Raw genomic sequence first — 27,999 nt, 5'->3', positions numbered from 1 at the left:
ACTAACAACCGCCCCCTCCACCACCACCACATCCCCCCCCTCCTCCGCATCCTCCCCCCCCTCCGCACCCTCCTCCGCCGCTTCCACCTCCACCACTACCACACCCCCCAGCACAACCACCCGCACACGCTCCTCCCCGCCCACCACAAGCCCCCGCTGCAACGGCCCCTCCACAAGTCCCTGATGCACAATTCCCCGCAGCCCCAGGCTGCAAATTCATACAGCTCGGATCCGCAGCATACGCATCACAGTGAACGCCAGGGTCACCGGCGTAAGGAGCGTAATAGGGGACGAAAACAGGATATCCCCACATGAGTGGGTACGCGCCTGCTGCGTAGGGGTCTGTGCCGTTCCTATCTTTCTCCTTTGAGATAGAGAGGGTCTTCGAGTGCCGCTTCTCCGCGCGCCTGCGACACCGATCCCATTCCGTCCTCAACTTAAGATACTTGACTTCATTCGCATTCACGCCCTTGGGATACTTCACCCGTACCGCGCTATGCGCTGAGATATGCGGATTCCGATCCGGATCCGACGAAATCTCAGGGTTCCCATGGAGATCAGCTGCGTTCGCGCGCGCCTTGGAATTACTCGATGATGTAAATGGGAGTATGTTCCCATGGAGATCAGAACCCCTCGTTGCCTCGCAGTACCAGCACGTACACTCCGAGTAGATCCCACCGTCCGTGATCTTGCGGTACTGCTTTGACGTCCACTCGAACCCGTCGCTGAGTTTCACTTCGGAGACTTTGTCGTCGTGGTCTATGTAGACGGCGCGGTACCCCTCGCTCCTTGTGCGGTGGATGGAGTAAGCAAAGTATCGCGAGGGCGTGAGTTGGTGCGTATGCCATGCTAGATCGACGTCCAATGTGGGCACAGCCATGCGCGTCGGATTAGACGCCATAATCTGGAAGAAAACGGCGTACTTGCGAATAAGGCGGAGTGCTGTTTCCGTGAGTGTAGGCGAGTGCAACCAGTCGATGTTATCCATTTTCTGGACGAATGTCCCCTGGCGCACGACGGCGCCCACGAGATCAAGTGCGAAGGGAGAGCTATTCTCCCAGTACCGGGACATCATGCGGCGGAAGGCGATTTTCTCGTCCTTGAGCAGGGACATTGAGAGGCCGAGGAGATTTGTCTCGCGCATTATCTCTTTATCTTGCATTAGGGAAGCGAGGTGGTCGCGCACGATGGTCAGGCTTGCGGGTGTCCAGAGTGATGCGCGAATGTATTCGTGGATCTCGCGCTTTCCGGCTGTGAGAAGTCGATTGGGGAAACCTGGTTGCTGTTGGCGCCGGCGGCCGAAGTGTTGGCGTTCTGGGATGCCTTGGGCGCTGAGGAGGGTTCCGGGCATCGGGAGATGCTTGTCTAGTAGGGCGTCGACGTCGCTGGTGAGTTTCTGGATACGTAGCGTGTCGTGGGTTATGCGGATATTGCATCTGTCGCAGTATATTCCGAATTCCTTGTCTGTGAAGCCCGTCCAGTGGTCGAAGGTTTGGTCGAGGGGGAGGGTAAGGCTGCCTTTTGTCCAGGGGGCAGAGAGGGGTTTGGCGCAGTTGGGGCAGGTTAGTGTTTTGGTTGGCATGTCTGCAATGTTGTCCCAGTTGAGGGAGGTCTTCCAGGTGAAGGTTGTGACTGCTGTCCCGCCGGCTTCGTATAGTAGTGTTTGGTCGTCGATGCAGGCGTTGATGGCTTCCCATGGGAACCCGGCAGACCAGAAGCTCATTTTCCCGTGCCGGATGCAGTCTTCGAGGAAGGATCTAGGGTTGAGCATGTGTGCATGCCAGACCATCAAAACGTCTGGAGTTATTTATAATCATTAGCATGGAGTCTAGACAGTACTGCCCGGGCGAAAATTGCGACCTACCAAGAGGCGGCAACTCATCCGGCGTCCAGGCCAAAGGCCTATCACAAACCGTAATGTCATTATACTCAGGCGTATAAAGCGTCTCCGTCGTAGGCCGCGACCGAGACTTGGGGACACAAGTGTTCCACCAAGCTATATACCGGTCGACAGCCTTTGCCGTATAGACGGCCCATCGCTTCTCCTTGACTAAAGCCCACGCTTCGTTGATATGTTCACCAAACACCGCTTGAGATGGGTCAGAGATGTCATAGAGATTGGCCTGGCTCGTCACTATATCGCGCAGGTCGGAGAGCGCTGCCAGGAACTTGAGGTGGGCGATGCACTCGTAGTGCGTGACTGTTGTATACAGCTCGGGTCCTGCATTCTGGGATAGACCAAGTGGGGGGAGGACTTGTTGTTGGTCTGGAGCTAGAGAGTACTCTGGAGGACTGTCTCCAGATATCTTTCTCTCAGCCTTGAGTTTTGTGTCTTCTATTAAGCCCATATTGGTGGATGGTTGTTTCTGTATGAGTAGACTATAGAAGATTGAAAGAAGCTCCCTTGCAGCTGGCCCACAGCTGACTTTATACCTACTGTCACCCCGCACTGGACAGGAAGTTTACCGCGAGGCAAATCCAAGCGAGATGGCTGGGAACGGCCTTACGGTGCGCCGCCACGAGGGCAGTGAACCGATCGTCAGGGCACCGTCGCCCGACGCCTTACGTAGTGCGCATTCCCTGGAGTATAGAGACTGGGCGCGAGACAAGCATCGATGAGATCGGATTGGCCAAGAGGCTAAGCCTTGTTTACAGTTTACGACATCTTGAAGGGATCAGAAGCTGGGGGGAGGCGAAGGGAGGAACTACTAGGGACTGGAGGGGACACAGCCCCGGCGCTTTCTGGCCCCCATTCACCTGTCGATCGTCTCACTGCCACCGTTGCTACGTCAGTACATGGGAGATTGTGTTTACAGGGTTTAAAATCTTCAAGTCTTGAAAGCCACTTGGCATATTTCTGGAGAAATCAGGCGTGGCGTCTTTAGTGTGATGGGTGTTCTCGAAGACAAGTTTGATATAGTTTGTACTTCGGAGTAAGCTTCCTAGTAGGCGTGCCATAGTGGATACAAAGAACCCAAAATTGATATGATGTAATCTGATCTGCAGGTGAGAATTCTTAATGATCGAGACGCGTAGCGACAGTCACTTGTGGCAGAGAAATATTGATCTTCGGTAGAATGCTCAGATGTTCAAACCAGAGTATACAGAGTAGAGCAGAGGGCAGACGGAGCAGAGTGCCGCGGTAGGGCCAGAAGGTTAAAGCGGCAAGAGAGGATTTCCATCACGTGCAGTCACACGTGACTCATGACTGGCCCCGCCGCGGTTCAAGGCTCGGAGCCTCTTTAGTCTTCCTGTCTTGACTCTTGACCGACCCAGCATCCCGGATCATCCCACCGTCTGCACCGACACCGCCACTAACCAACAAAAGAACTCAGCCCTGGAACTTGGTGTTGGTCCTTCCTGCAGCTCAGGGTCTTCAATTCCCTTGTTGATTGGCAGATTGTCCGTGGGTACCGCGAAAACAGCTTGACGTGCTTCCGCCCGGTACTTTTTTTTTGCCTTCAGCGCAATTCAGTTTCCTTAGCACCCATAAGGCTCATCTGAGTTTAAACCCAGTCACTACACCCTTTCCGGAACCGTCTTTCCTTCGTCAATTATTCCGCCGCCCTCACCTCCAGCCTGGCGTCGTTTGGAGGTTTGCCCAGTGGTATCGGAGACGGAGGTCTTCCGGGGACTACATCGAAGCCAAGCCCGCAGGATAATGCTTCTGTTGCCACCAGCCCCGTGATGGGAGGTCTCGGTCATACGTCTATGTCTCCGGCCGTCGCGTCTGATGGCGCGGCCCAGGCCAGGAAGCGTAATGTTGGCTTGGCGGGGCTCGACAGTTCGCCCGGTAGCATTGATGATGTGGAAGAGGCAGACAATCGCGATGAGAAGAGACGACAGCCGGTGAAGCGGGCCTGCAACGAATGTCGGCAACAGAAGGTGAGATTACTTTGGCCATATTCACATTTCCGTAGCATCAGTAGTTGACTTGCTATTCGTCCTAAAGCTCCGTTGTGATGTGATTCAAGATCCTTGGACGGATTGCTCCCGCTGTCGACGACTAAAGCTCGATTGCAAGATCGAATCCAATTTCAAGCGTGTCGGGAAACGAAGTCGCAATGCCGAGATGGAACGTGAAATTATCGAGCTCAGGAAACAGATTGCGGGTTCGCAAAGTGGTCCGATCGGCCAACAACCTTCGCATGGTCTTCCTTCGGCGCAACAGACTCCGAAACAGGAGAATCTATCAAATCAGGTCAGCCCGGCCAGAGTATACCAGACACCCTCTGCTATCTCAACGGCGGATCAGTACATGGGCTCTCATGAAGCGGTTGCGTCATTACTTGATTTGCGCTCTGGTTTCGATGGCTCGAGTTATATGAGAAATGGAAATCAGCATTTCAAACGGATAGAGGATGTGGCGGTGGTGCCCGAGAGAGTGGCAGAGCTATTCGATCTGTTCTTCACGTACTACCACCCATTCCTTCCGTTCCTTGAGCGGGAGCAGTCGCCTGAAGAATACTACACCGTCTCTCCGTTGCTCTTCTGGACTATCATAAGCGTTGGCGCTAGGCGATACCAACCCGACACTAACCTTCTCAACTCATTATCCGGGCCAGTGATACGACTGGTATGGAGCACACTGGCCGATGTCCCACAGAGCTATCATGTCGTCAAGGCGCTGTGTCTGCTGTGCAGCTGGCCGTTCCCCACAAGCAGTACCTCCACCGATCCTACGTTTATGCTATGCGGCTTGATGATTCAGATTGCCATGCAGCTCGGATTGCACCGGCCATCGCATACCCAAGATTTCAGCAAGTACAGAGTGGAGCTCATCGAAGAAGAGCTCAGGGACAAAGTTAGAACATGGGCAATCTGCAACATTGTCGCACAGCGGTATGTCTCTTCAACCATTATTACTGAGGTTCCAGCTGAACTTTCGCAGAGTTGCAACAGGGTACGGGCAGCCGCCTTCCACACTATATGATTGGACATTGTCGTCCCAAGAGTCAATGGATCCCAACTTCAAGCTACCAGACAATATCAGGCACAGACTTGATGTTGAGAAATTCTGTGACAAAGTCACCAGAGCTCTCTACACCAACCGTCAAGATCCTGTTGGGTTGTGCGGTAGTCAAGAACGATCCACACTAACGTCTCTGCTTTCACGAGATCTTGATGAACTGAAGGCTCAGTTGGAGCCGCACAATGACTGTATGCTTATATCCCTAAGCTCATTCCGAACAATTGACTGATAGGTACAGATATCACGGATCTCTACCTGCGCGCGTCGACTCTCCATCTTCATCTATCAGCGTTCTTTGACGATCCTAGTGCTAAAGACTATCGCGAGCGACTCTTATCCTTGTTCTTCGCTACAACCGCATTCCTCGAAGCTGCGATGAAGCTGCAAACACAGGTTGGGCCAATGCTCTCTTACACACCATATTATATATACCAAATGCTGGTTGCGGGAGGATGCACGCTATTGAAGCTCTGCCAGAGTTTCTTTGCGGCCCATATCGACATGGATTACGCCAAGAGCCTCTTCAATCGCACTATCTGGGCAATCCGTACCGTCTCGGTCATCTCGAACGACCTGCCTGAACGACTTGCCGAAGTTCTTGCCCAGATGTGGAAGCTCGGCAGCACGCCATCGCCGAAACCACCTCTCGACGGCGAGATGGACGATTCATTGATGCTTAAAGTTCGATGCCGCATGAGCATGTCACTTTTGTACGACTCGGTGTGGCGATGGCGGGAGGATACGCGGACCAAAGGCCGCAACATCGAAGGTGAGTTTAGTCGGGTTGTATTTGGGATCAGTTTACTAATTTACCTGCAGCTTATCTCAAGAACCCAACAAACCCTGACTCCAACGCAGATTCATCTGCTTCTTCCTCCGTTGGCCCACCGCGCGCGTCACCAGGAATTGCAGGCAATAGTGACCCCAGCCTGGCCCCGCCTCTGCTCCCTCAGCACAACATGGGCGTGCAACCTAACAACGGACTCGGTAATCTACCGAGCGGATTTATGGAGCCCAATTATGAGGTCTTCGATCCTCTCAACTGGCTGCTCGACGGTTTGGTAGATCTTCCGTACCCGTATTCTGTTTCTGGCATGGAGACACAAGGGATTGCATAATCTATTATTTTCCATCTGTGTTTGGCGCTTTTGTTCGGAGGATTTTCGTTCTGCTTGTACCACTATACCAAGGGTTGTATACCGACAGCTTTATCTGTCGGATAGGCGCAAGGCGTCCATTTCGAATTACTCGATTTATGATTATCGAACGGCTAAATTACTCTTATGATTGATGACTTTCATATACACCCACCGCATGTGACGAGTCTTCTGTTTATCATCCCTCTATCAACCAAATACTTGCTCTTGTATTATCTCGTAGCCAAGATCAGGGATTTTCTAGAACATGGCTGTATAGTAAACTGGTAAATCAACAGTCATTTCGTCTCAAGTGGCACCCTTTGTCCCCGCTGCCACCGGGTAGATACTAGGTAGGTAGGTTAAGGTACCATATCACACCTTATCAGATCAGATTGTAGATCCCAAATGACGTCTTGGCTCCAGCGCTCCGCCTTCTCCGCAACCACCGACGTTCAACCTAACCTCTACCTACCTAGGTACCATTCACCAGGACCCAAGAAACCTACGCCCTACGACTATAGCAATTAGGAGGATGGAAGCAAAAATATCAACAAAATACACCACAACCCGCCCAAAATCAACCCTCCTCATCCCCTCAAAGCGCCCCCTCACGCGTCAGACAAGTCCCTCCAGCTCACTGTCCTCTTGCACGCCGGTCCCTACGCTTACTATACGCAGCCTATCGCAGCCCCAAGAAGCGAGGTATCAGAATAAGAGTGAGAAAGCAAGAGACCCAGCAAACGGGCGCATCGAAATCGACTTCTCCGCTGCGCCACAGCCCTTCCTAGATCCGGCTCTTTGGGAACGGATATTGAAGGGTGCGGAGGTGGAGAGGGGTGATAGATAACAACAATAAGAGGACCCCAAGTCCGAGGCGATACGACCCGTCTTTAATGAAAGAATAAATGGGCTACCTATCATGGGAGTCTGTACATTCGGCTTCGTAAGGAAGGTGCAATGGTCCTCAGCTGTTCTTTCCCAACCCGTAAGTATAGGTCGCGCATTCCTCGCGAAAACTGAGTATTTTGACGGAAGGAGCGACCTATACTTACGGGTTGGGAAAGAACAGCTGAGGACCATTGCACCTTCCTTACGAAGCCGAATGTACAGAGTCATAAACGGAAGGAGCGACCTGTACCGATATGGTAGGAAGGAACGACCGAGGTCCGTCGTGCCTTCCTCGCGACCCTCGACCTACTCCGTACACACTGGGGAGGAGCGACTTAGGCACATCGCACGTTCTTGATCTGCAGACCTTCTTCGATCTCCTCTGGAGGGCAAATTCCTCGATGGTTCGGGGGCAGAAATGATTCGCTCGTTTATTCATGCAAGAGGAAAGAGCTACGTGTATCATAGCGGGATAGGAAGGAACGACCGAGGTCCATCGCACTTTCCTTACAGAGGCGAGTGTACGAACTACAAACGGAAGGAGCGACTTGCGACTGGCATGAATGGAAAGAGCGAGTAGGTCTTGACCATCGCTCCTTCCTCGGGTTATCTTTCGTGCCTTCCACCCGAGAGTATTACGTTGATGGCTTGGGGAGGAAGGAGCGGCTTGCCCCATTTATCTACGGAAGAGGAAGGTGCGACCTGTACAGGTAGGTGCCTTGTTTTAGGTTGCGCGGTTGAGTTCTTGGTTGACGTCCGCTTCTTTACTTCGTTTTGTGAGCTCGTGGTAGGGTGCGAATTCAGTTTGAGAGGGATTGATTTGCTGAGGTTGTTCTACTCATACGCTGTTACCACATTGCCAGGTTGGTGGGTTAATCAGACTAGCCGCGAGAGCAGTATACTGTCAAAGATCAATTGGCGCAAGATCACAATTGCTATGGAACTAAGGCATAAAAAATATTGATACAAGGTCATCATCATTGTTGTCGTGGCGGTCGTCAAATGAGTTCATCTTGCGTGTAAAATTCTCGTTCCAATTCCCATAGCTGTAATTCAATACATCTCAATGACAACCCGAATGCAGAATGCAAAACACAGAACGCGGGAAAGAGGGAAAAAAAATCATCAATCATGTAGTCAGTGGTGTATCATAAAAGTCATATCGCGTGATTTTCAATCAAATCTAAATGGTGTGGTCATGGTCATATCTCGTGATGTTTGCTGTTTGCTGTCGAAATCGAATGTTGTTTTTACTGTCTTGCTTTTCGGACTTGCGTGCTCGAGTCCATAAGGACCGCCTCGCCGATACTCTGCTTAAGCTTCTCGCGACGAGCTTCGCGCTTGTCCTCGGCACGCTGTCGCAATGTACGGCGGACGCGCTGGCGAAAAGACCGTGCGAAGCCGGGGCGGAAGCGCAGGCGCCACCATGTTATGAACGCAGATGGGAAGCGTCGCTGGTGGAGGGAGGTCTGCGAGTATAGAGCCTCAGAAGTGAGGATGCGGTTTCCCACGAGCGCGTCTCGGTGATTGCGGTGGTAGTCGTCAATTCGCCGCTTGTTGCCTGCGCGAGAGGCGGAGACAGAAGGCCCGTTGAATATGATGCGCCTCTGGGGCATTCCTACTGAGTTGCTGATGACCTCGTCTGGATGTCTGTTGGTTCGGTACTGAGGGGCGTCTTCCTCTGGAGACAAGGACTCAGGCGAATCGTCCCAGAATCGACGCGGGCGCCAGAAAGGTTGGAGTCGGGCGTCAATGTCTTCACCGGCTTTGGGGTTTTTGGCCTGACTTAGGGAGAGAGTCCGTACGAACGAATTGAAGGACTCAGAACGCGGTCTAACCATCCATGGCCGTCTCTTGTGCCTAGACTGACGGTTGCTGTCATTTGAGGGTCCCAGTTCACTATTTCTGATCCCTGAACGCCGGTCTGAACCAAAGGTGTTTGTTTTGGCCTTGGCGATGGCAACCGGGGGTTGTGGCGGGGGTCGAGGGTTTCTGAGCGGGGATTCCACACTAATGCTAGGTTGCTGGGTGGTCTCCGGAGTCTGCGGCTGATTGGCCTGCTGCAGCTGCGCTCGGAGACCGGACTGACCGTGGGGGTTGACAAGCAGCAATGACTCGTTGTTATGCGGGAAGATCGCCACTCTCCTTACTTCGCTGATTTCAAATGGACCAGGGGACGAAGATGGAATAGAATGGGGAGTGAAGGGAACTGAGGGCGGCCGTAGATGGTGCAAATCTTCAACACCGATGAGAATCGACTGGGTCTTGGGGAGGTCTGCTGAATCATGCTTATCTTGTTGAGGTGCATGTAGGATAGGAGCTGGGGCAGCAGGTGAAGGATTCTGTTGTTCAAGCAGGTGCTGCTTTAAGTCTAGGTCGTTCAGAAACTTGTGGCTCCATAGACTATCAGAGGTCATAGAAGTGGCTCGGGGATTATTTTGGCTGGTGGGGGCGGATAGAGAAGAGCTGCGAGAGGGAATGTGAGGTCGATTCAGACCACGGCCTCTGAGGTCAGCCGGGATATTTTTCGCATTAGAGTCAGACACGGTGCGTCTTTTCTGACGTGCGATTTCCATGGAATCTGGCCTGCTCTTACGTGACATTGGTGCACGGCTGGACGGTCGAGAGCGTGAAAGAGACGGGTTCCTGCTAGACGGGTTTGAAGAGCTCATGAGAGAGGAGCGTCGTTGAGGGATCACAACTACCGGCACCACCTCCACAGACTGTTGTCCCGCACCCAGTGTTGAGCTTCCAGAGACGGATATTTCCGAGCTGATGCTTCTTCGATCATTTTCCGTTATCCGAGCGGGTTTGTGACTCAATCGACGCTGCAGATCTAAGGTAGACACGGTGGACGTACGCTCAGACTTTGTGATGGGCGAACTTGCGGATCGTAGCGATATTCTTTTCTCTGTATGTCGCAAAGCACGTCTAGCGGGTTTTGGCGAATCAATGATCAGAGCATCGACCGTTGAAGATGTAGAAACGCCTGAACGAGGTCTAGAACCCTCCCGCTCAGTCGATGTCAACTGACTATCCGCAGCTGGCCAGCAGATTTCCTGGCGAAACTTGTCCATTGCAGAATTATCTTCAGGCTGGCGAACATGGGCCACGCGCTCACGTAAACCTGTCCTTCCACGCGTAGAGGCGTCTAAGCCAGGCGTATTAGCATCGGGGGCGTTACGGGACCGTTTCGACTTGTTTCGAGTAGGTTTGATGTATAGTTCTGGGGCATTGCCATTCGAAAGCTCTTGAATGCGCGAATCGTTGGTTCGGGGTGGCTTTTCATGGCGTTGTGAAGAGGTACGACTTTGTCCCTTTGCGCGCGGAGAGCCTTGAAGGTTCGAAGACTGCTCATCGCTAAAAGCCCCGTGTCTTGGTCGTACACCTGGGTCGTTACGTTCGCGATTTGCCCGAGTGCTCTTCGCACTCTTTTGTGTACTGGAGCGCGAGATCGGTGGAGGCGATGGACGGGGTGTCACCGTTTCGGCGTCAGAGATTACCTCATAGGCCGTCTGGAAAGATTCCGCCCGCGATGAAGACGATATGTATCCAAAGTGACCTAGCCCTGGTCGGCCTGACGCCATGCCGCGCGGAGGTGTCGTTTCCGGAGTTGGAGGATGCGATGGCTTGGATGGCGTAAGCGCTGTGATAGCGGGCTGAGGAGGAGTTGCTTTTGGTACGTCTATCTCGGTCGGAGAGTCGTCCTGAGCGGCGCTAAGAGGGGTCAGCGGAAGAATCGGCGCGGTCGTAGTAGGTAGTCCGTCTGAAAATTGACCATCATGGCCGTTAGTTGGCGGTTGAGTGAAGTGGCCATTTGCGTTGGGATTTGTCCGACGAGGCAGCGACTTGTGGGACCTGAACAAGAGCCGATCTGGATGTTCTGGCGAGGCGGGAGACGAACTGGCGATCTCGATACTGGGCATTCTTCTTGACAAGCTCAACAGCGCAGGAAACGAGCGCGAGCAGATTGAAGTCGAGAAATTTACCGGTCGGGTCAGCGCGATCACAAATAGCTGCGAGAATCAATTGACGTGATAATCATGACACTTTGGTTGTTTCAAAGGAGGTTGGAAGCAGCCAGTTGGCGAGAGCGCATAGCGCAACAGGACGATTCAGTCAGGACTGAGCCTTGACCCGATTTGAAGCTGCAACGGAATGTAATTTGACAAGTCGTCGGAATCCTCCCCTGAATGCCTCTCTGCAAGAAGAATGATTACTTGGATGCAGATTGGAAGGAGACTGCAGCGAGACGCAAGGAAAAGGTCAGGATAAGGACGAAGCCGCTGTCCCGCCAGGCGCGTATCACAAAGCAGGCGACGGCTGCGACGCTCGACTGGCAAACAAACGAATCAGAGGCAACAAAGGGCCTTTAAAGGAACTGGGCTTCCATAGTCCGAAGTGAGATGCACTTCTGAATGGCGGAGAGGGGCCAAGGGCGGGCTTCGGGGCTGCAGGAAGCGACGCTGCTAGTGAGACTACGCCGAAGAACGAGTCGACGAGTCCAGGCGAGAGGACAGGTCAAAGAAGAAAATTCCCAAAGCGACTTGTTTCTGGCCCTATTAGAGGCTATGAATAGGAAATGAGGCTGCAAAGGAGAAGATTGGGAAATGACCCAGTGCTGCTCAAAGGTAACACTCCGTTGTCTACTGTACGGGAAACATAGATGGCCAGGTCACGGGACTCAATCTGCAGTGCCTGAATCTTGAGTCTAATTGAGGCCAGATATCTGGGTTGCTGAGCGGTTCAAGAGTTTAGGCACGCGCGAACCCTAGCTTAGTCCTCGATTAATATCCTCAACTCTGATTCGACTACTTGGCCATGGAGAATCATTCCGTTTCTGGCAGAACCTGAAGAGTTCGTCAAATGTACATGTCACGTGGACGCATACAGGCGCGCTCCACTACCGTTCTCCTGTCAGTCCGAGAGAACTCCATCCTGACTCCGTACAAAGCAGATCCTCCAGGTTTGCTGCTTCTCGTATCTTACTCGCAGACTGTGCTAATTAGCACACCCAGCTGGATCATCCGATCACAAAATGCGCCCGGCAGCGACTAATTAGCATGCGCGCCCAGCCTTTCACACGCTCGAGTGCGCATTCTTTAGAGGCTGCTGAGTCATTACATGACATCGCAGCCGACGTCATCGCTAATAATGACGAGATCTCTCGATAATTGTTGATATAGCGATAGATATCAGTAGATTATTAGGCTATGATACAATAGCAGGCGCCGTTACTGCGCTTCCAGGCCAGCATCTGACGTCGTGATCCGCCGCATTCCGTCATTCGTAGGCCAGACAGTTGGGTACGAGTGGCCGACTCCTGGAAGTCTCAAGTCGCCAATCCCCACCATCCGCCGCGCTGTGGCATATCACGCTTCTTTCCACTCTTTGACACCGTCCAACTGCGCCTCTGATTGAGTAAACCCCCAAAGACGTCGATCCCGACCACTGATCTGATCGCTTCTCGTCTGCTGCCCATCCTGTTCGGGGCCCTTGCCTGCAAATAATAAGACTGCTAATTTCCGAGAGCTCTCCTGGCGGGGCAGCAAGTTTCAGCAGTAAAAGGGAAAAGAAGAGCAGAGAAGAAATCGACAAAGAAGGGAAAAAGCAACCAGCCATTCACGTCATCGCAGGTGCTGCTGTTTTCCCTCAGTGACAGTGTTCCCCAGCTTCTACCTCCCAGCTGGAATCAGCCATCATCATTCATCATATCATTTGCCTTGCCTTGCTTTGCCTCCTTTACCTCTACCAGCCGTTTTCCCTCAAGGCTCCAGTACTCCCCCCTCCTCTCCTCTCCTCTCCTCCATTCCTTCATTCCTCCATTTTTCTTTGATTCTCATTCCTCCTTCCCCAGTCTCTCCTCCTGTTACACCATTCGCTGGTTTTGATTTTACCTACCTACCTTGTCCTTACCTGCCTTTTCCTCCCTTCCGTCCCCCGCGCCTCCCTCCCCCTCCTCTCTTACCATGAGTACCATACAGAGCCTGAAGAATTTCATACGTCATGGGAAACAAGCCCGCCTTGTCACCCCCCATGCCGAGCCCACAACAAACGTCTCTGCCGTCCACGCTGAACAACAGCGTCAGCCTCAGGGTTCTTTCTCCCCTGCTGCTGGAAATCTAGACGCAATTGACAACAAGATGGGGTCTACACCGCGGGACTCTCCCGAGGTTCCTGTCAAGAGGGCTCGCGAGGCCGAACTCGAACAGATCATCGCTGAGGAGAAGACCAGTCGCTCGAAGATGCCCAAATACCCGGGCTTGGAACGATTTGTCCTGTTGGAAAAGATGGGCGACGGCGCTTTCAGCAATGTCTATCGCGCCAGGGATACCACCGGCGAATATGGCGAAGTCGCCATCAAGGTGGTCCGGAAGTTTGAAATGAATAGCACACAGGTAGGTCAACCGTCTCCACGATTTTATTGTGATGTTATTTTCCATCTTTTGTTTTCTTTGGTTGCGCTCTTTTGCCTCAATTGTCCCCCTCTCTTCCGCTGCTGGGATATCGTGCTGGACCTGCTGTGTCGCGAACTGTTTCGCCAATGTCTTGTTTATCTAGTCTGACGCCCACCTACACCCCGACTTCAAAAGGAAGCCGAAAGCTGCGGAGGTGCGCCAAAATCCTTGATTCAATTTGTACAATTAGCCGTCGCTTCAGATCGCCTCAGCCTACGCTGCTCTGTTTCGCGCGCCAGAATGCTTCACGGCTGCATGGACAATTACTGACTTGTGTGTATAGCGAGCGAACATTCTGAAAGAGGTGCAGATTATGCGCCAAATCGATCACCCGAACATCGTCAAACTCGTCCACTTCTCCGAGTCGCGCCAATATTACTACATTGTCCTCGAACTCTGCCCCGGCGGCGAACTTTTCCACCAGATTGTGCGCTTGACATACTTCAGTGAAGACCTTAGTCGCCACGTTATCCTCCAGGTCGCCAATGCCATCGAATATTTGCACGAGACGTCAGGTGTTGTACATCGGTATGATGGTGCTCATGATCAAGTTGTGAGGTTTTTGCTAACGCGAGTTTTCGCTAGTGACATCAAACCCGAGAACCTCCTCTTCTACCCCACCGAGTTCATCCCCTCGAAGCACCCGAAACCACGTCAGCCCGGCGACGAAGATAAGGTGGATGAAGGCGAATTTGTTCCTGGGAAGGGTGCTGGTGGAATCGGTACAATTAAGATTGCCGACTTTGGATTGTCCAAGGTTATTTGGGACAGCCAGACAATGACGCCATGCGGTACCGTCGGGTATACCGCTCCTGAGATTGTCAAAGATGAAAGATACTCGAAGAGTGTTGATATGTGGGCGCTAGGCTGCGTTCTCTACACCCTGCTTTGTGGTTTCCCACCCTTCTATGATGAAAGTATTCAAGTTCTTACCGAGAAGGTCGCTCGGGGACAATACACCTTCCTATCACCATGGTGGGATGACATCTCCAAATCGGCCAAGGATTTGATCTCGCATCTCCTCACGGTTGACCCTGAAGAGCGGTATGACATCAAGCAATTCCTGGCACACCCATGGATCCGGCAGACCAACGAGGAGACAAACGCTGCTGCCGACGCTCCTCCACTTACTACTCCCGCAATCAGCCGGGATCAACCGCTCGATGCGGTTGCTGCGGAACTTGCACCGTATCCACCAGCAAGCGCACAGCTCTCCGCTGGAGACAGGCCCATGGATTTCCGATCCCCTGGAGCTATCAACTTGCGTGAGGTCTTCGATGTTGGTTATGCTGTGCACCGACAGGAAGAAGAGGGCAAACGCCGCAAAGCTGGCCGTGGATTCCGTGAAACAGCACCAACTTCATTCGAATCGGCACTTAACCCGCTCAATGAAGATTACGGTGACGAGGACGGAACGGCCTATGCTGTTGGCGAAGACGGACATCCCCCAGCTAAGATGCAGAAGTCTGGCCAAAATGCTGGTGATGTTGCTGCAGTGGAAGCTCAGATGCGACAAACCAACCTGGGAGCTACCAGCCACGCGGCCAAGATGCGACAATCTCATCAGCCCCGCCAGCAAGGCTATGGAACACATAGCGCCAACGTTGCGGCGGCCGTCAAGCAGAACCAGATCCGCAATGCCCGTGCACCGTTCGAGCTCAGTCTCAATAACGCAACCTTGCTGGAAAAGCGAGGTAGAAGACATCAAGAACAGCCCGCCATCTAGATACCCTCTTCTCTTCGTTGTCTTCTCATGATTACACCAGACCAATCTCTCCTTCCATATTTGATGACGTCATATGTCTGTTTCTCATGCCATTGATCGTGGGAACCCTGTTGATCGGGGTAAACCCGCATTTGTTTCAGGCGTTTCCTGTATCGTGTTTTTATGTTATGTTTGGGTTTCGGGTCGGCCAAGCGTTTGTTATGCATATCTTTTTTTTAACCAGTTTCTTTACCTTGAGGTTATACTTGGTGAGATACGGATACTTGCGGTTGGACATGTGCAATAGTCCGGGAGTTGTTTAAATCATTACGCTACATTTATGATTTTCTGCTGGTTGCTTGCATAAGACCTTGAAGTTTCGATGATACACCCGTTTTCACTTTGACGTTGAATTCATTTGCCCTCAGGTTTCATTTGCCATCAGGCTTCGAGATATTTAGATCATCGTCCCAAGGCTCCTGTTTAGTTTAGCCGCTGCCATCTCGGCCTGATTCGGAAGGGAGCTGCAGCAAAGGGATGTACAGAGTACTGCTACGTTATGATGTTTGTCTGACCTAAAGGTGCCAACCAGGACTGTTGATGTTTTGTGCTACTCCACGTCCTATCTCTCAATTCTGTGACATTATGCTGGCTGCCGACAATCCATCTACTTCAAAGGTGTTCCTCTTGATCGTAGCCTCTCCCTACCCAGTCATCGCTCACTAACAGCCAGCCATGTCTCTGGGCAGTGGCAACCCACTCCGACCCCAACCCCAGTTTCCATTAATTAATCAATCAATCAATCAATCAATCAATCAAAGGACCGACCCGACACCGACACCAAGCGTCACTGCATCTGTCAATCTGCCAGGGTCCGTTCCCTGTTTCCAGTTCCCCATCGCCTCCTTGCACCATCTTTCTCCACCCTCGATCATCCTTGACCCCAGCCTCTTCCACCTTTAGGGCATAGTGCTGAAGCCATTTTTTGCGTGGGCCGCGTAACCTGTCAGACACTGAGTCAGGAACCTGGTTCTTTGCTAGACTAATGGGGTATTGAGCTACGAGCCCGGCTACTTGATGGAACGAATCTGTGATGAACTAGGGCTGGCTGGCGGGTTTATGCTGATGCATTGTGTGGGTTTGTGATTGTTATGCATGCTCGCTTTCCGTATCTATGTAGGTACCTTTTGCGTACTATACTACTCCTCGTAATATAGGCCTTGTGCATCTTTTCTTCTCCGAATCTACATAATTGTCTTACAGGAGAGACCAGAATTTACAATGACTATGCTAACTCTCTATCTGGCTACTGTTCTCAAGCACAGAAGAAAAGTCTCTTGACATTCACCAAACTCATATTCACAACCATGACAACTCAGAGGATGCAAAACTGGCAGGCGCAAGTGAAGGGAGCTGCTCTTGCCAGTTTTTCCAGCTAACAGAAGACTTTAGAAATCCGGTATACTGGTGAAATCTTCACTAACTTCACTTGGTCCAGATGAGACCAAATCTAGCCCCTCCAGTATCACAATCAGTGAAGAATCTCAGAATAATGAATCTGTTCAAATTTCCCAAGGGAAACAACCTTAAGAGACCTTCAATCTTCCATCATACCAACTGACGCAGCTCTGTTACTTGTCTCTTTATGGCCATCTGCAACCCGTTCAGGTCGGACGCGATGAGGTACCTTGCCTTGTTGTATGCCTTTGTGTCAACCTCTGCTGGACAAGTCGCGGCAGCAGCGAGCACTATATCAGATGGTACTCTACCACAGAGAATCCGCACCTCATCTTCTCGTCTTTCACTGGACCCTGTAGACATTGGCGTCGACCCCTCCAGCTTCAAGCTCGATAACCACGATGATTACCTGAACACCGTGTCCACCATCAATACCACCAGATTCCTCAATTCTCTCGTCCCAAGCAGCTTCGGTACAGTCTATACTCCACCACCAGCCAGAACGGTCGACGCGCTCCCCATACCCACTGCAAGCTACCAACACAACGACCTGAAACAACGCGACGAAGACGAAGACCCCTCAGACAAAGATTCTCTCCCATCCTCGCCTCTTCCGTCCCTTCCAGACTACGGCTCCGAACTAACCGAGTACCTGCAAAGTATAACAGAGGGTCTAACGAAGAAAAACAAATGGCTAGACCATAAGCAGGCTGATACCTTCGGCACATGGTTCCCCTTCACCGACCACAAGACTGCTGCGGGCGTTACAGGTCTCTATGGGTGTACAGCAGTGATGATTATTTCTCGGGAAGGCGTCTACGCAGCTCACATCTACGAGGACCCCGTCTTCATAACACAAGGCAAGTTCGGGAACATGATACCTACAACGGAAAGTGTCTTCCGAAAAGCATCATTCGACGCCCTGGTAAACGGAGACGAAGACTCCGCGTCAAGCGCCAGCAGCAGCAAATCCAAGCCCATAAAGGACCTCATCGGCACAGATGCAGCCCCCGGACCCCTCCACCACTCCCTAAGTCCACAAATCTTCCTCATATCACCATTCTAAACAGGCGGAATTGGACCACTCATGTACGCGAAACGAATCCAGTGGCTATCCGACCAACTCCACGCTTGCATCTACCCACCCGGAACAAAAGATAACAAACCAACCGCCCACGCGTATAAAATCGCCTCGCAGAAGATTGCCGAAACGCCGAATGCTATTCCGGGCAAGGCAATCATGGAGTCTACGCCTATACACCGGTATGAGGTTAGGGGTGAGAATGACCAGCTTACTGCGTTTGGGTGCTGGAGGCTGTGGGTTAATGGGAAGGAGGCGGCGGATTGGGAGTATGTTAATGAGGATGTTCTTTGTCCTGTGCAGTGTGGTGTTGGTGAAGAGGAGGAGGGAGAGCAGGAGGATGTTGAGATGGTGGATGTGCCTGAGGATGATACCGGTACTGGTCATGAGAATGTTGCTACAGGGTTTATTGAGTTGGTTGTTTGAGAGCTATCTGATGCACGTGAACGGAGTGTTGTATTGAGGCAGTATTGAGGCAGGTGTCTTCTACTCTTTCATCTACAATCTACATCACAACACTCAGTACTTTCCCTTCAGACTTCCACGGTGGTCTAATATCCATAATCTCTTCAATCATACTATTTCTGACTACTCTGCAATATCGGGCCAGGAGCGACGAGCACCCAACCCGGGTCTTAAGAACACCAACTACCGTATTCTTCTGTCCTTCCCTACCTAAACATACCATCAATGTGACTAGACTCTTCATCATTGCTCTTCATCTACATTAAGGTCCAACGTCAACCTCGTGATCTAAAACGTGATACCGCTCGCTCGGTACGGAGAAATCAATGGGAACAGGGGAGGGACATTGATACTCAGGCACAGAGGCACTCCCGAATCGAAAAGATTGCAAGGGCTGTATCTTACTAAGGTTTATTCCTGTTTCTGCCGTATTTCCAGAAACTCAAATATTGCTTCCTGGGCTGCAGCGCGCTTAGTGTGTTCGGGACGCATGGATACATCCGCAGAATCGGGCTGGGTGCACTCTGCTGACTATAACTGATTGATGGAGCTGGTTTCTGGTTACTCTCACAGGACATGAGGTATATATCTAGATTATTGCTTTTCCGTCTGAATGAAAGGTTATGGATAGCTAGGTAGAGACTCGACTTTATGGGATGAATATCCTGCATTCATGGTATGTAAGGTTTCGGTCTATGTATAATCAATCAAGCCAAGCAAAACTATACCAACCAGATACATGAGGGGGATAGATGTTTAGTACTCATACTCATAGTCATACACAAACTTGTAGTCGTACTTGTACTCAAATCAAGCACCAACAAACAAGCAATCCCAAGCATATCAAAGCCAAACTGGTATCAAAGTGGCAGAACGAAGGATAAAACGTTAGCTCATCAAATCTAAGTGCGGCCGTTAAACATTTCCAAAGATTCACCAACAAGATTCCTGTTGGACAAGTCTACAACGTCTGGCGACCCCTCGTCTCGATGGGAAGGAAGATCATCGCCACAAAGGCAGCAAGGATCAGGCCACCAGAGGCATAGATGGGGGCATCTGCGTTTGCGCTTCCACCGTAAATAGCCACGATCGGGGCGCACAGACCGGCGATACGGTTCAGACAGCTCGAGATACCACTTCCCGTGCCACGATTGGGGGCAGGGAAGACCTCGGGTGTGTAAGCGTAGAGAACTCCATACATAATGTTCTGGAAGAACGCTTCGAGGGAGGAGCAGACGAGCTGGATGTCAGGGTCCGTAGAAGCAGTGAAACAGAACAGAAGAACACCGGTGATCAGGGTCGCGGTGCACATTGTGCCCTTGCGGCCGATGTACTTGATGTCAACGGTGAAGCACGCAAGGACAGAGCCTGGAAGGCCAACGATCGAGGTAATGGCGTAGTTGCGGTAGACGATGCTGGTGGACTGGGACTGACCACCGCCGGATCTTGCCAGGTATTGCGGGAGGAAGGCGTTGAAGAGAGGGTATCCCATTCCAATGGTGGCCCAGCAGAACCAGAGGATCACAGCTGATGAAGGTTAGCAGGTTGACAATCTGAGAGATCCTTTAGACATACTTGTGATTCCAAGCTTCTTGGTAGCAAAGAGACCTCGAATGCGCTCCAGAGAGAACTTGGACATATATCGCTCGACGATTTCCTTTCTGCTCAGATCCTGGCGAGTTTCTTCTTCGGGGTAACCTCCAACCTCGTTGAGAATGTCATTGGTGAGCCAGGTCGTGACACGGTTTTTGTACGCGATGCCATGGACTGCAGCGACAGCATCTTCTTGACGACCGCGTGAAAGCAGGAACTTGGGCGACTCGTAGAGGTGAAAGAGGAAGAAGCGGCACAGAAACATGACGAAGGTGATAGCACCAAGCGTAAGAACGAGGTACCGCCAGCCCATATTATCTTCCTTCCTGCAAGGTCCATCTCCAGAGCAGCTAAAATTCGGAATGAAAGCCCACGCCAGAAGACTGGAGATGAGGTTACCAACAGGCCACCACACACTCAACATGGTTAGGAGGTTCCCAGAAGCGAAGGGCAGGAACTCGAGGAAAAGAGCACCGTCGACGGGCAAATTTCCACCAACTCCGAGACCCAAGCAAGCGTACAAAGCGCAGGTTCTACGATCACCGTTAGCATTGATAAAACTTCCGATATGTTTTTTTTTACTTACCCAATCCAGTTAGGACCACCACCAGCGGCAAGACCGAAGGCGCCGGTAATCATGAGGGTAAAGTTAAAAGCTGGACGACGGCCGATGACATCCGAGGCAATGCCCCAAAACGATGCGCCCAGGCAAAGACCCAAGAAGAGGGCACAAGTCGTGAAACGGACACGGTTCTCATCAACGCCAAACTCGAGAGACAGTTGGGGCAGTGTGAGCGCGACACCTTGCAGCCAAAGACTGTATTGGGTCAGCCAAATTAAGCCCCGGGCCGAATGAAGGTTTAACTTACTTGTCGGCAAGCCAACCGAAACCACAGAGAGCGAACAGCTCCCATTGGTAACGACCCATACCAATATCTTGAATGGCTCTGTTGATCACCTTTGCTTTGCCTATACATTCCTAAATTAGACCTGATACCGGAGTGATGGGGAAGAGGTTTTCAGAAGCAAAACTATCTCCTCCGTAAAAAAGAGATAATAATTGTAACGTACGATCATAGGCAGAATCCTGCCCCGAGGCAACCACGTCTTTATCAACTTCAGCGCGCAGGATTTCCAAGGTGAGATGGCCATCCTGACTCTGGTGGTGACTGTGGATAGAGCCATTCTCGGCGGAAGAGGATCTGTCGATGCTCCCAGCGTCAGTTTTATCATCGGCGCCTACTTTCTTTTCCTGGTTGATTTTCGAATGCGCTGGGGCAGTGTTGATGGGAACCACCACTCCGGGGAACTCGTGATGGTCGTGCTTCGAGAAGGGATTCACTCCGAACGGCATTGTGGGGGACTGCTGCTATGGACTGCGATTTCGATTGTTGTTGTGTCCGATCCAATTCGTTCCGAAGCAAACTACTGGTTAACCTGCGATGGCGCGATAGGCAAGAATCTATACCATCCGAACGGCCGACTGCGGGAAGTTGCACAGGGTCAGCGGTAATTGTCGCAAGGGCCAGATCGAGGTGCAATGGCTCTGGTTCAGTTCGGAAGCGGTAGAGACGGTGTTGCTGCTACGGTAGAGCTGAGATCAAGGTCGCGATGCACCTGGTCGGGTGAAGTAAAGAAGTAAATGGTATATAGATAAGAAGCGGCAAACTGAGAACTGCAAAGTCCAGTTGACCTAATATGACAGAATCGTGGCAGCAGTGGGTAGTGAACCCAAGGGTGAGGTTGCTGTGTTGGTTCTTCCCCGCAGGACTGGATACAGGTAAGAAAGCGTCTCTGTGTTGGTGTTGAGGGGAGAAGGTGCGAGGTGTGAGGGCAAGATGACGAAGGTTGAGAAAAAGTAAGAGAGAGGAGGGGAAGGAGGATCATTAAGAGAGAGAGAGCAAAGAAAAGAAAAAGAAAAAAAGAGAGAAGCTGGTCGATTCCGGGGAGACCATCACCCTCATCCAGTGGCAACCTGCCCGAACCAACCCACCTTCCCAATGCAGCATCCTTCTTTTCTGCTCACTGCTCACTCTCTAGCTACTATGTTTTGACTTCTCTTTTAACTGCATACTACTTACTAAGTATATACTGATATACACATCCCTTGCAGATAATTTACAGAGTTAACTGAATGTATAGATGCACAAGCATGACAAGCCGGGAGGCGTTCTTGGACGCTGGGGATGATGTCGGGGCTGACCGACCTCCAGTCCCCTCGAGTGTGGGGGACGCAGATCATTCGCCCCAAAACGCCGGTCTTGGCAAGCCCAGTGGGGAGAGCCTGAACCCCTGGGTCGACGAGGCTGAATTGTCCCGTGACTACTCGGTCATATGTCTGAAACAATTAGGTACCTTGTTCTGTACCTTTGACCTCGGCAGCATGGCCATTGACTTCTGCAATCCCGTGGAGTGCAAAAGTTTCTCTCTCTTTTCGACTGAAAACAAGGTTTGTGCCAAGTCCCTGAATCCGGGTCTTCTATTGGTCGATCTGAGAGTGACCTCGATGTCACCTTTCCCGTTCTGCTCTTGAACTTTGCCACTTTTGGTAAGTTACTGCCTTAGGCCTCAATGAACTTACCCTGGTTAGTTATTGCCTCTCTTCTAGATGTGTCTACTGCTCTGTATGTCCTCGGCCTACCGACCACTTTCGGCCCTGCCACTTGCCAGGATCATTAAGAGTCCGAAATGCTCTTTTTGTACCTGACTCACATTGCCCGGTATTCATTCAAAACTCCCTAGTATATTCCACAGTCTATGGATGGTTTCCAGCAACTTGCCCGCGATTATCGGATTCTGAAGATGGATCCTATAGTAGGCACTCACTGAAAATACCGTTCACTGAAATCATCAATTGATATCTTTCATCATGCTCCACCCACAGTACGATAGTCCCTTGTCTCTGATACATTGCCTTTGTTGTATTTCAAAAAGGCTTATGAGCAAGTGAAAGCAAGATAGAAAACGTTGTGCGAGAAGTCAAATAAATTCATAAGATATTGGCTGAAAATTAAACAGGATCCACACTTATGTTTGTATCAAAACAATCGAAGGACTAGATCCAGTCTTACTCGTGGTTGAGAATTCTGTTCAGTGCCTTTTAAAGTGACCCGCTTCGTTCCTTCTCTTCGGGTAACATTCATTCCTTCTGTACTCTATATCTTGCGAGTATCAAAAGGCCTTCTCCCATCATATCTAATTCTTCCAAAACAAACACTGAAATGCCGAATTGCCTTAATGATCACCCAGAATATATGCACGCTGTCCAAGAGTAGGGATTGGAGTTGGCTAACGATTACGGTCCGGAACTCCATCACCCTGTGCATCTCGACGATTGCCTGGGTCCTTATGGAGAGTACCCTGTTATTCATAAGCTTGGCGTGGGTCAGGACTCACTTACCTGGCTATGCCTCGTGCGTGATAGCAATCCAACTCGATATGTTGCTGTTAAGGTCTTCATAGCTGATATCGCATTCAGTGAACTGAAAAAGGAACAGGAAATGATATCACGTCTTCAGTCTATTGTCCAAACAGACTCTGTCATTGCGAAGTACTGCAGCTTACCAATTGGTTAATTCATCATCAATAGCCCGAACAGGTTCCACCAGTGCTATGTGTACCCGGCAGCTGGCCCCTCGCTTCTCAATCTCAAGAAAGAGATTGACGGTGATCCAGGGCAGTTTTGCCGCGATGCAGCATACCAGGCGGCAGAAGCAATGGCCGCTCTGCACCGTCATGGAATTTGTCATGGAGATTTCCAAACAAACAAGATCTTACTCCAGGATCCTAGCTTTGACTGTAAATCGCGGAATGAACTTCTAGAATATTTGGGAGACGATAGAATCATTCCATTTATTATGACATACGGTGCCCCGCCAGACTGCCCACATGAGCCCGAATATTTCATTGTCCCTATCAAATACTCTAAAATACTCTAAGGAGAATACTCGAGATGCCTCCCAGGACATCGTATTGAACAACTCCCGTCGCAGCTTTTCCATGTCAGATCCGCCACAGGGACGTGAGGGTTCACTTCACCACACCTCGCCTGAGATCCTTTTCGGCGAGAACCCATCAGCCGCTAGCGACATCTGGGCATTAGCATGCACAATCTTTGAGATTTGAACGGGCAACTTTCTATTTTGTGACAAGTCCACGGAGGCCACGGACGAGTATCTCGTGTACGTAGTTCGTCGCCTAAGCCAACCGCTCCCTGGGCCCTGGTGGTCCACTTCCTGGAAGCTTCGAAGGGAGTTCTACCAGGATGCGCCAGATGCCCGAGGTAATGCTGTGATGGTTAACGGTATACCTGAGGAGTTAGACAACGGCCGCTCTCTACTGCGAATGGCTGGGTGGCCCGGTGGACTGAAGCTGGAGCGAGCGGATGGCCAGTCTTTACATAATATAATGTCGATGGAGGAGAACGACTTGTTTGTTGATCTTCTGAACATTATGCTGAAATATGATCCCAAGGAGAGACCGACTGCTGAGCAGGTTCTTCAGCATCCGTGGTTCAAGTTCCGCTCTGAGGAGTAGAGACATGATTTCTATGTTTACTAAGTAGCTGCTTTTTATTTTAACTTGTTACTACGGACTCGCAATTTGTATCTATAATAAATAGTACCTTAATTGTATACAGAGTACTGTTAGGGCAAGAGCGGCAGCAGGTGGTCCGAGCGTCTTCCTCAGTCGTGCCTTCTCTGCTTGAGAAACACCACTCAACTCTCAACCAGCTTCATCTCCTTCTCCAACATATTCCCAACGATATGATGTATTCATCACGCTTGATTCCGTTTTCTACCTTATCTTCCCTCCAATGCCTACCTACCAACTCCGCACGATCGTCCTCATCAACCTCGTGCCTAAGGCCGCTCCTCCGAACTTCCTAATGCCGTCTAGTGTGTTGACACACCGCAAACAGCCCAGTCCACGAGAGCAGACGCCGGAAACGCCATCAGGTAGCCAAGTCGGTTATTGCCGATGAAATTACCAATCGAAAATGTTGTGCTTGGATGACTTCGCCGAGGGAAACTCCTCCGCCTTGGTTCTCAAGCCAATAACAATGCGCTGCGGAGGTCCATAGCCAATTTTTTTTTTCACCATAAGGGTCCCGCCCCCTCCCCGGGTTTTCGTAAAAAGGATGACCGTGTCTTGAGACCTCGACCTTTCCGGCCTCTTCCCAACATTAAAAACTTGCATCGCCACTTGTGTGAAACAGGCTTCTTCAAGACAATCTTCAGACACCTCAGTGAACGCCTCATACGAGTTGTGGACGCGGCGGTTTGCTTGTGGGGTGGAAAGGAAGAAGGTCAACCGTGGTCCACTTCGCTCCGAGCGTTATACTAACATGTCAGCCAACCTCAGACTTTCCGATGAGTTTCCATCTGGAGAGGCACGCAATCATACACGAGACACCACCATTGACGAAACTCGTTTCTCGGCATCACGCCAGCAATCTCATGAGATCAATGACAACGTGGAGCACAATATACCCGACGCCGCTGCACAAGACCTGAATTGTACAGAAAAGGCAGAGCTTCCACCACCGTCAGATCACGATCATGCACAGCCGATGTCTGACAATGGCCTTCACAGGCACTTTTCTGGAGCTACTGCTTCCGATATATTCAGCCACGAAGCACCCGCCAGTCGGGTGACAACCGATGCTGACGGCAATACCTATCCTGAAGGCGGCTTGGAGGCATGGCTAGTTGTCCTGGGCTCCTTCTTAGGTCTCTTCGCCTCTCTTGGTTTGGTAAACACCATTGGTACTTTTCAAGCCTACCTTCAAGAGAACCAACTGAAAGACTACAGCTCGGGAAGCATTTCTTGGATCTTTGGCATCTATGCTTTCCTCACTTTCTTCGGCGGTGTCCAGGTTGGGCCAATTTTCGATGCCAAAGGGCCCCGTTTCTTGGTACTTCTTGGTTCCCTCCTGGTCATGCTCCAGGTGGTGACTATGGGCTTTTGTACGCAATACTGGCATTTCATGCTATCCATTGGCCTTGCTGGAGGAATTGGGACTTCTTTGATCTTCACCCCGGCAATTTCCGCCATTGGGCATTATTTCAACGAGAGACGTGGAGTGGCAACTGGCCTTGCGTCCACAGGTGGCTCTGTCGGGGGTGTCGCATTCCCCTTAATTCTAGAAGCCCTGTTCCCCAAGATCGGCTGGGGTTGGGCCACTCGGGTTATAGCTCTGATCTGTTTAATCTCGGTTATCGGTGGATGTCTTTTGATAAAGTCACGGTTGCCCAAAAAGCCAGCATCCAAAGAAAACGTGCTGCCTGATTTCCGCATCTTCCGAGACCCCAAACTTACCCTCACCACCGCTGGAATCTTTTTCATCGAGTGGGGATTGTTCATCCCGATCAGTTACATCTCGCAATATGCTTTAGCACATGGGACATCTCAAACGCTCTCATACCAAATGTTAGCGTTTCTCAACGTGGGTTCGTTCCTTGGACGAGCCATTCCCGGCTTCTTCGCAGATCATGTGGGCAGGTTCAACACCCTGGTCGTCACGGTTGCATTGTGCCTCGTCTGCAACGCGTGCCTTTGGCTCCCCGCTGGCGACAGCGTGCCCGTCATGATTGTGTACTGCGTGCTTTTTGGCTTTGCCAGTGGCAGCAACATCAGCCTGACGCCCGTCTGTATCTCGCAACTCTGCAAGATCGAAAACTATGGAAGATACTACGCCACCTCGTACACCGTTGTGAGCTTTGGGTAAGTCACGCACCTGTCGGCTTAGTGGGACAATCGGCTAATCTTGAACCCAATAGAACCTTAACAGGAATGCCCATAGCAGGTGAAATCCTCGCACGCTGCAACGGTGACTATTGGGGCCTTATAACATACACAATTTGCTGCTATGCTGCTGGTCTCGCTTGCGTGACAGCAGCAAAGTTGATCCATGTCGGCTGGCGCCGACCCTGGGTGATCTACTAGATCGACAGAGCATTGGACCTCGTCTCGTGCCCACCAACTACTATATGAAAATAGTCAAACCCAATCGAGTCTTCTCCCGATCACTGGTTTCGCCACATGGCCAACCCTAGAAGTAACCATCCCCACGGTCTCGCCCACGAAGACGTATGCCACGGAGTCCGGCTCAGATTGTCTGACCCCATGGAACCCACCCTTGGGCTTAATTTAGTCATTGAAGTAACGTTCTGCTACCCTTCGCCGCTCGAGTTCCTAGCAGCCGGATGCCACCGGATGCTCACAATACCCTTTGTGTCTTGCCGAGCAATTTTAAGCTTAACCCTAACATGGTTCCCAACACTTCCACGTCAACCATACTGATCTGTTGACCGCTGGATCCAAGATCATGCTTGTATGTACACCGAGTCGGACATTCACTCCGAACCCTTCATTACAGACAACCCACGGCTCCCCCCAGCCATTGATCGTCACCATTATGGCTTCAGAGCAACAGGGTATGATCCCTCAATTCTGGGCCCTCAAACCACCTCTCCATGACCGTTTCTTCCGCCAAACGACGTCCACCTTTGCGTAATATACCTCGCATCAGACTTTCACCACCAGCAGTTCCTCGCCACGACTTAGCAGACACAATACAAAAGCTCGCTCTTCACTTCCGTCTCGCGCGTCTCTTTCATCCCCGGTTTCTTGACCTGAACTCTTTGAAACTGCGTTGCTTTGCTTTGCTTTGTTGCTTTTCAATCTCGAGTCAAGTCAAGTACAGTCAAGCCAAGTCACCTTGCTTTGCTTTGGCTTTAGCATTGACAATTGGCAACACATTTTACTTCGTCCAACATGGCGCCCTCCCCTAGCAAGCTCGTCCTCTTCCTTTCCCTGGGCACGCTGCTCGCCCAGACCGCGGCCGCGCCTCAGCAGCAGGCTAAGGGGAACTGTGCTACCTGTGGACAGCAGACGGTGACTAGTGCTGTCACTATCTGCGAATCATCGGGACAGCCGACGCCGACGCCCACCCACCCGGGAGGTATTGTTCCTGTTCCCTCTGGTGGTGGCGGCGGAGGTCAGCCAAGTCAACCTGGCGGTGGAGGTGGCGGAACACCTAGTCAGCCTGGAGGTGGAGGTGGAGGTGGAGGAGAAACACCAAGTCAACCTGGAGGTGGCGGCGGCCAACCATCACAGCCCGGAGGTGGTGGAGGTCAGCCTAGTCAGCCTGGTGGTGGAGGTGGTCAACCATCTCAACCCGGAGGAGGTGGTGGAGGTACACCTTCCCAGCCCGGTGGTGGTCAGCCAAGTCAGCC

At 51.4% G+C, this 27,999-nt stretch overlaps 13 protein-coding genes across 13 annotated transcripts; 7 read left to right on the top strand and 6 right to left on the bottom strand.

Annotated features, from left to right (window-relative positions):
- Position 1: 1 nt before the first annotated feature.
- On the bottom strand, positions 2 to 2,348 carry BDV14DRAFT_191658 (uncharacterized protein; the record flags this gene model as incomplete). The annotated part of the gene is made up of 2 exons (XM_073771520.1): positions 2 to 1,797; positions 1,865 to 2,348. 2 exons carry the CDS (start codon positions 2,346 to 2,348, stop codon positions 2 to 4), a joined length of 2,280 nt encoding a protein of 759 aa, XP_073625222.1.
- A 924-nt stretch (positions 2,349 to 3,272) lies between these two features.
- On the top strand, positions 3,273 to 6,398 carry BDV14DRAFT_178597 (putative C6 transcription factor (Leu3)). The gene is made up of 5 exons (XM_073769617.1): positions 3,273 to 3,885; positions 3,953 to 4,842; positions 4,892 to 5,160; positions 5,211 to 5,741; positions 5,792 to 6,398. The coding sequence occupies exons 1-5, from the start codon at positions 3,688 to 3,690 to the stop codon at positions 6,088 to 6,090; spliced, it is 2,187 nt and encodes a 728-aa protein (XP_073625221.1). The 5' UTR covers positions 3,273 to 3,687; the 3' UTR covers positions 6,091 to 6,398.
- A 750-nt stretch (positions 6,399 to 7,148) lies between these two features.
- On the bottom strand, positions 7,149 to 7,962 carry BDV14DRAFT_107944 (uncharacterized protein). Its single transcript, XM_073765631.1, has one exon. It carries the CDS (start codon positions 7,673 to 7,675, stop codon positions 7,202 to 7,204), a length of 474 nt encoding a protein of 157 aa, XP_073625220.1. The 5' UTR covers positions 7,676 to 7,962; the 3' UTR covers positions 7,149 to 7,201.
- A 287-nt stretch (positions 7,963 to 8,249) lies between these two features.
- BDV14DRAFT_191656 (uncharacterized protein) lies at positions 8,250 to 11,822 on the bottom strand (the record flags this gene model as incomplete). Its single annotated transcript, XM_073771519.1, has 2 exons — positions 8,250 to 10,917; positions 11,815 to 11,822. The coding sequence occupies 2 exons, from the start codon at positions 11,820 to 11,822 to the stop codon at positions 8,250 to 8,252; spliced, it is 2,676 nt and encodes an 891-aa protein (XP_073625219.1).
- A 346-nt stretch (positions 11,823 to 12,168) lies between these two features.
- On the bottom strand, positions 12,169 to 12,795 carry BDV14DRAFT_107948 (uncharacterized protein). The gene has a single exon (XM_073765632.1). It carries the CDS (start codon positions 12,619 to 12,621, stop codon positions 12,283 to 12,285), a length of 339 nt encoding a protein of 112 aa, XP_073625218.1. The 5' UTR covers positions 12,622 to 12,795; the 3' UTR covers positions 12,169 to 12,282.
- On the top strand, positions 12,796 to 15,540 carry BDV14DRAFT_107959 (serine/threonine-protein kinase). The gene is made up of 4 exons (XM_073765633.1): positions 12,796 to 13,397; positions 13,561 to 13,611; positions 13,741 to 13,985; positions 14,043 to 15,540. The coding sequence occupies exons 1-4, from the start codon at positions 12,969 to 12,971 to the stop codon at positions 15,181 to 15,183; spliced, it is 1,866 nt and encodes a 621-aa protein (XP_073625217.1). The 5' UTR covers positions 12,796 to 12,968; the 3' UTR covers positions 15,184 to 15,540.
- A 1,300-nt stretch (positions 15,541 to 16,840) lies between these two features.
- On the top strand, positions 16,841 to 18,127 carry BDV14DRAFT_202914 (uncharacterized protein; the record flags this gene model as incomplete). Its single annotated transcript, XM_073774158.1, has 2 exons — positions 16,841 to 17,654; positions 17,691 to 18,127. The coding sequence occupies 2 exons, from the start codon at positions 16,841 to 16,843 to the stop codon at positions 18,125 to 18,127; spliced, it is 1,251 nt and encodes a 416-aa protein (XP_073625216.1).
- A 731-nt stretch (positions 18,128 to 18,858) lies between these two features.
- Positions 18,859 to 21,261, bottom strand: BDV14DRAFT_107941 (putative sugar transporter). The gene is made up of 5 exons (XM_073765630.1): positions 20,831 to 21,261; positions 20,629 to 20,728; positions 20,346 to 20,576; positions 19,742 to 20,292; positions 18,859 to 19,693 (listed from the first exon to the last, which is right to left on the bottom strand). The coding sequence occupies exons 1-5, from the start codon at positions 21,111 to 21,113 to the stop codon at positions 19,128 to 19,130; spliced, it is 1,731 nt and encodes a 576-aa protein (XP_073625215.1). The 5' UTR covers positions 21,114 to 21,261; the 3' UTR covers positions 18,859 to 19,127.
- Positions 21,262 to 21,264: 3 nt separating this feature from the next.
- On the bottom strand, positions 21,265 to 21,667 carry BDV14DRAFT_178584 (uncharacterized protein). Its single transcript, XM_073769616.1, has one exon. It carries the CDS (start codon positions 21,644 to 21,646, stop codon positions 21,311 to 21,313), a length of 336 nt encoding a protein of 111 aa, XP_073625214.1. The 5' UTR covers positions 21,647 to 21,667; the 3' UTR covers positions 21,265 to 21,310.
- A 244-nt stretch (positions 21,668 to 21,911) lies between these two features.
- Positions 21,912 to 24,295, top strand: BDV14DRAFT_202912 (uncharacterized protein; the record flags this gene model as incomplete). Its single annotated transcript, XM_073774157.1, has 2 exons — positions 21,912 to 22,208; positions 23,912 to 24,295. The coding sequence occupies 2 exons, from the start codon at positions 21,912 to 21,914 to the stop codon at positions 24,293 to 24,295; spliced, it is 681 nt and encodes a 226-aa protein (XP_073625213.1).
- A 193-nt stretch (positions 24,296 to 24,488) lies between these two features.
- BDV14DRAFT_178583 (uncharacterized protein) lies at positions 24,489 to 24,782 on the top strand. The gene has a single exon (XM_073769615.1). It carries the CDS (start codon positions 24,576 to 24,578, stop codon positions 24,741 to 24,743), a length of 168 nt encoding a protein of 55 aa, XP_073625212.1. The 5' UTR covers positions 24,489 to 24,575; the 3' UTR covers positions 24,744 to 24,782.
- Positions 24,783 to 24,806: 24 nt separating this feature from the next.
- Positions 24,807 to 26,898, top strand: BDV14DRAFT_107905 (MCT family MFS transporter). The gene is made up of 2 exons (XM_073765629.1): positions 24,807 to 26,485; positions 26,542 to 26,898. Exons 1-2 carry the CDS (start codon positions 25,107 to 25,109, stop codon positions 26,705 to 26,707), a joined length of 1,545 nt encoding a protein of 514 aa, XP_073625211.1. The 5' UTR covers positions 24,807 to 25,106; the 3' UTR covers positions 26,708 to 26,898.
- A 640-nt stretch (positions 26,899 to 27,538) lies between these two features.
- Positions 27,539 to 27,992, top strand: BDV14DRAFT_202910 (uncharacterized protein; the record flags this gene model as incomplete). The annotated part of the gene is made up of 1 exon (XM_073774156.1): positions 27,539 to 27,992. A coding segment is annotated over one exon (454 nt), but the record flags the coding sequence as incomplete, so codon positions are not given.
- Positions 27,993 to 27,999: the final 7 nt, after the last annotated feature.

Source organism: Aspergillus stella-maris (genome assembly GCF_047715825.1).
Source record: "Aspergillus stella-maris strain CBS 113639 unplaced genomic scaffold BDV14scaffold_53, whole genome shotgun sequence".
NCBI lineage: Eukaryota > Fungi > Ascomycota > Eurotiomycetes > Eurotiales > Aspergillaceae > Aspergillus > Aspergillus stella-maris.
Note: the sequence above shows the minus strand (reverse complement) of the source record. Positions and strands in the feature narration are given on the sequence as shown.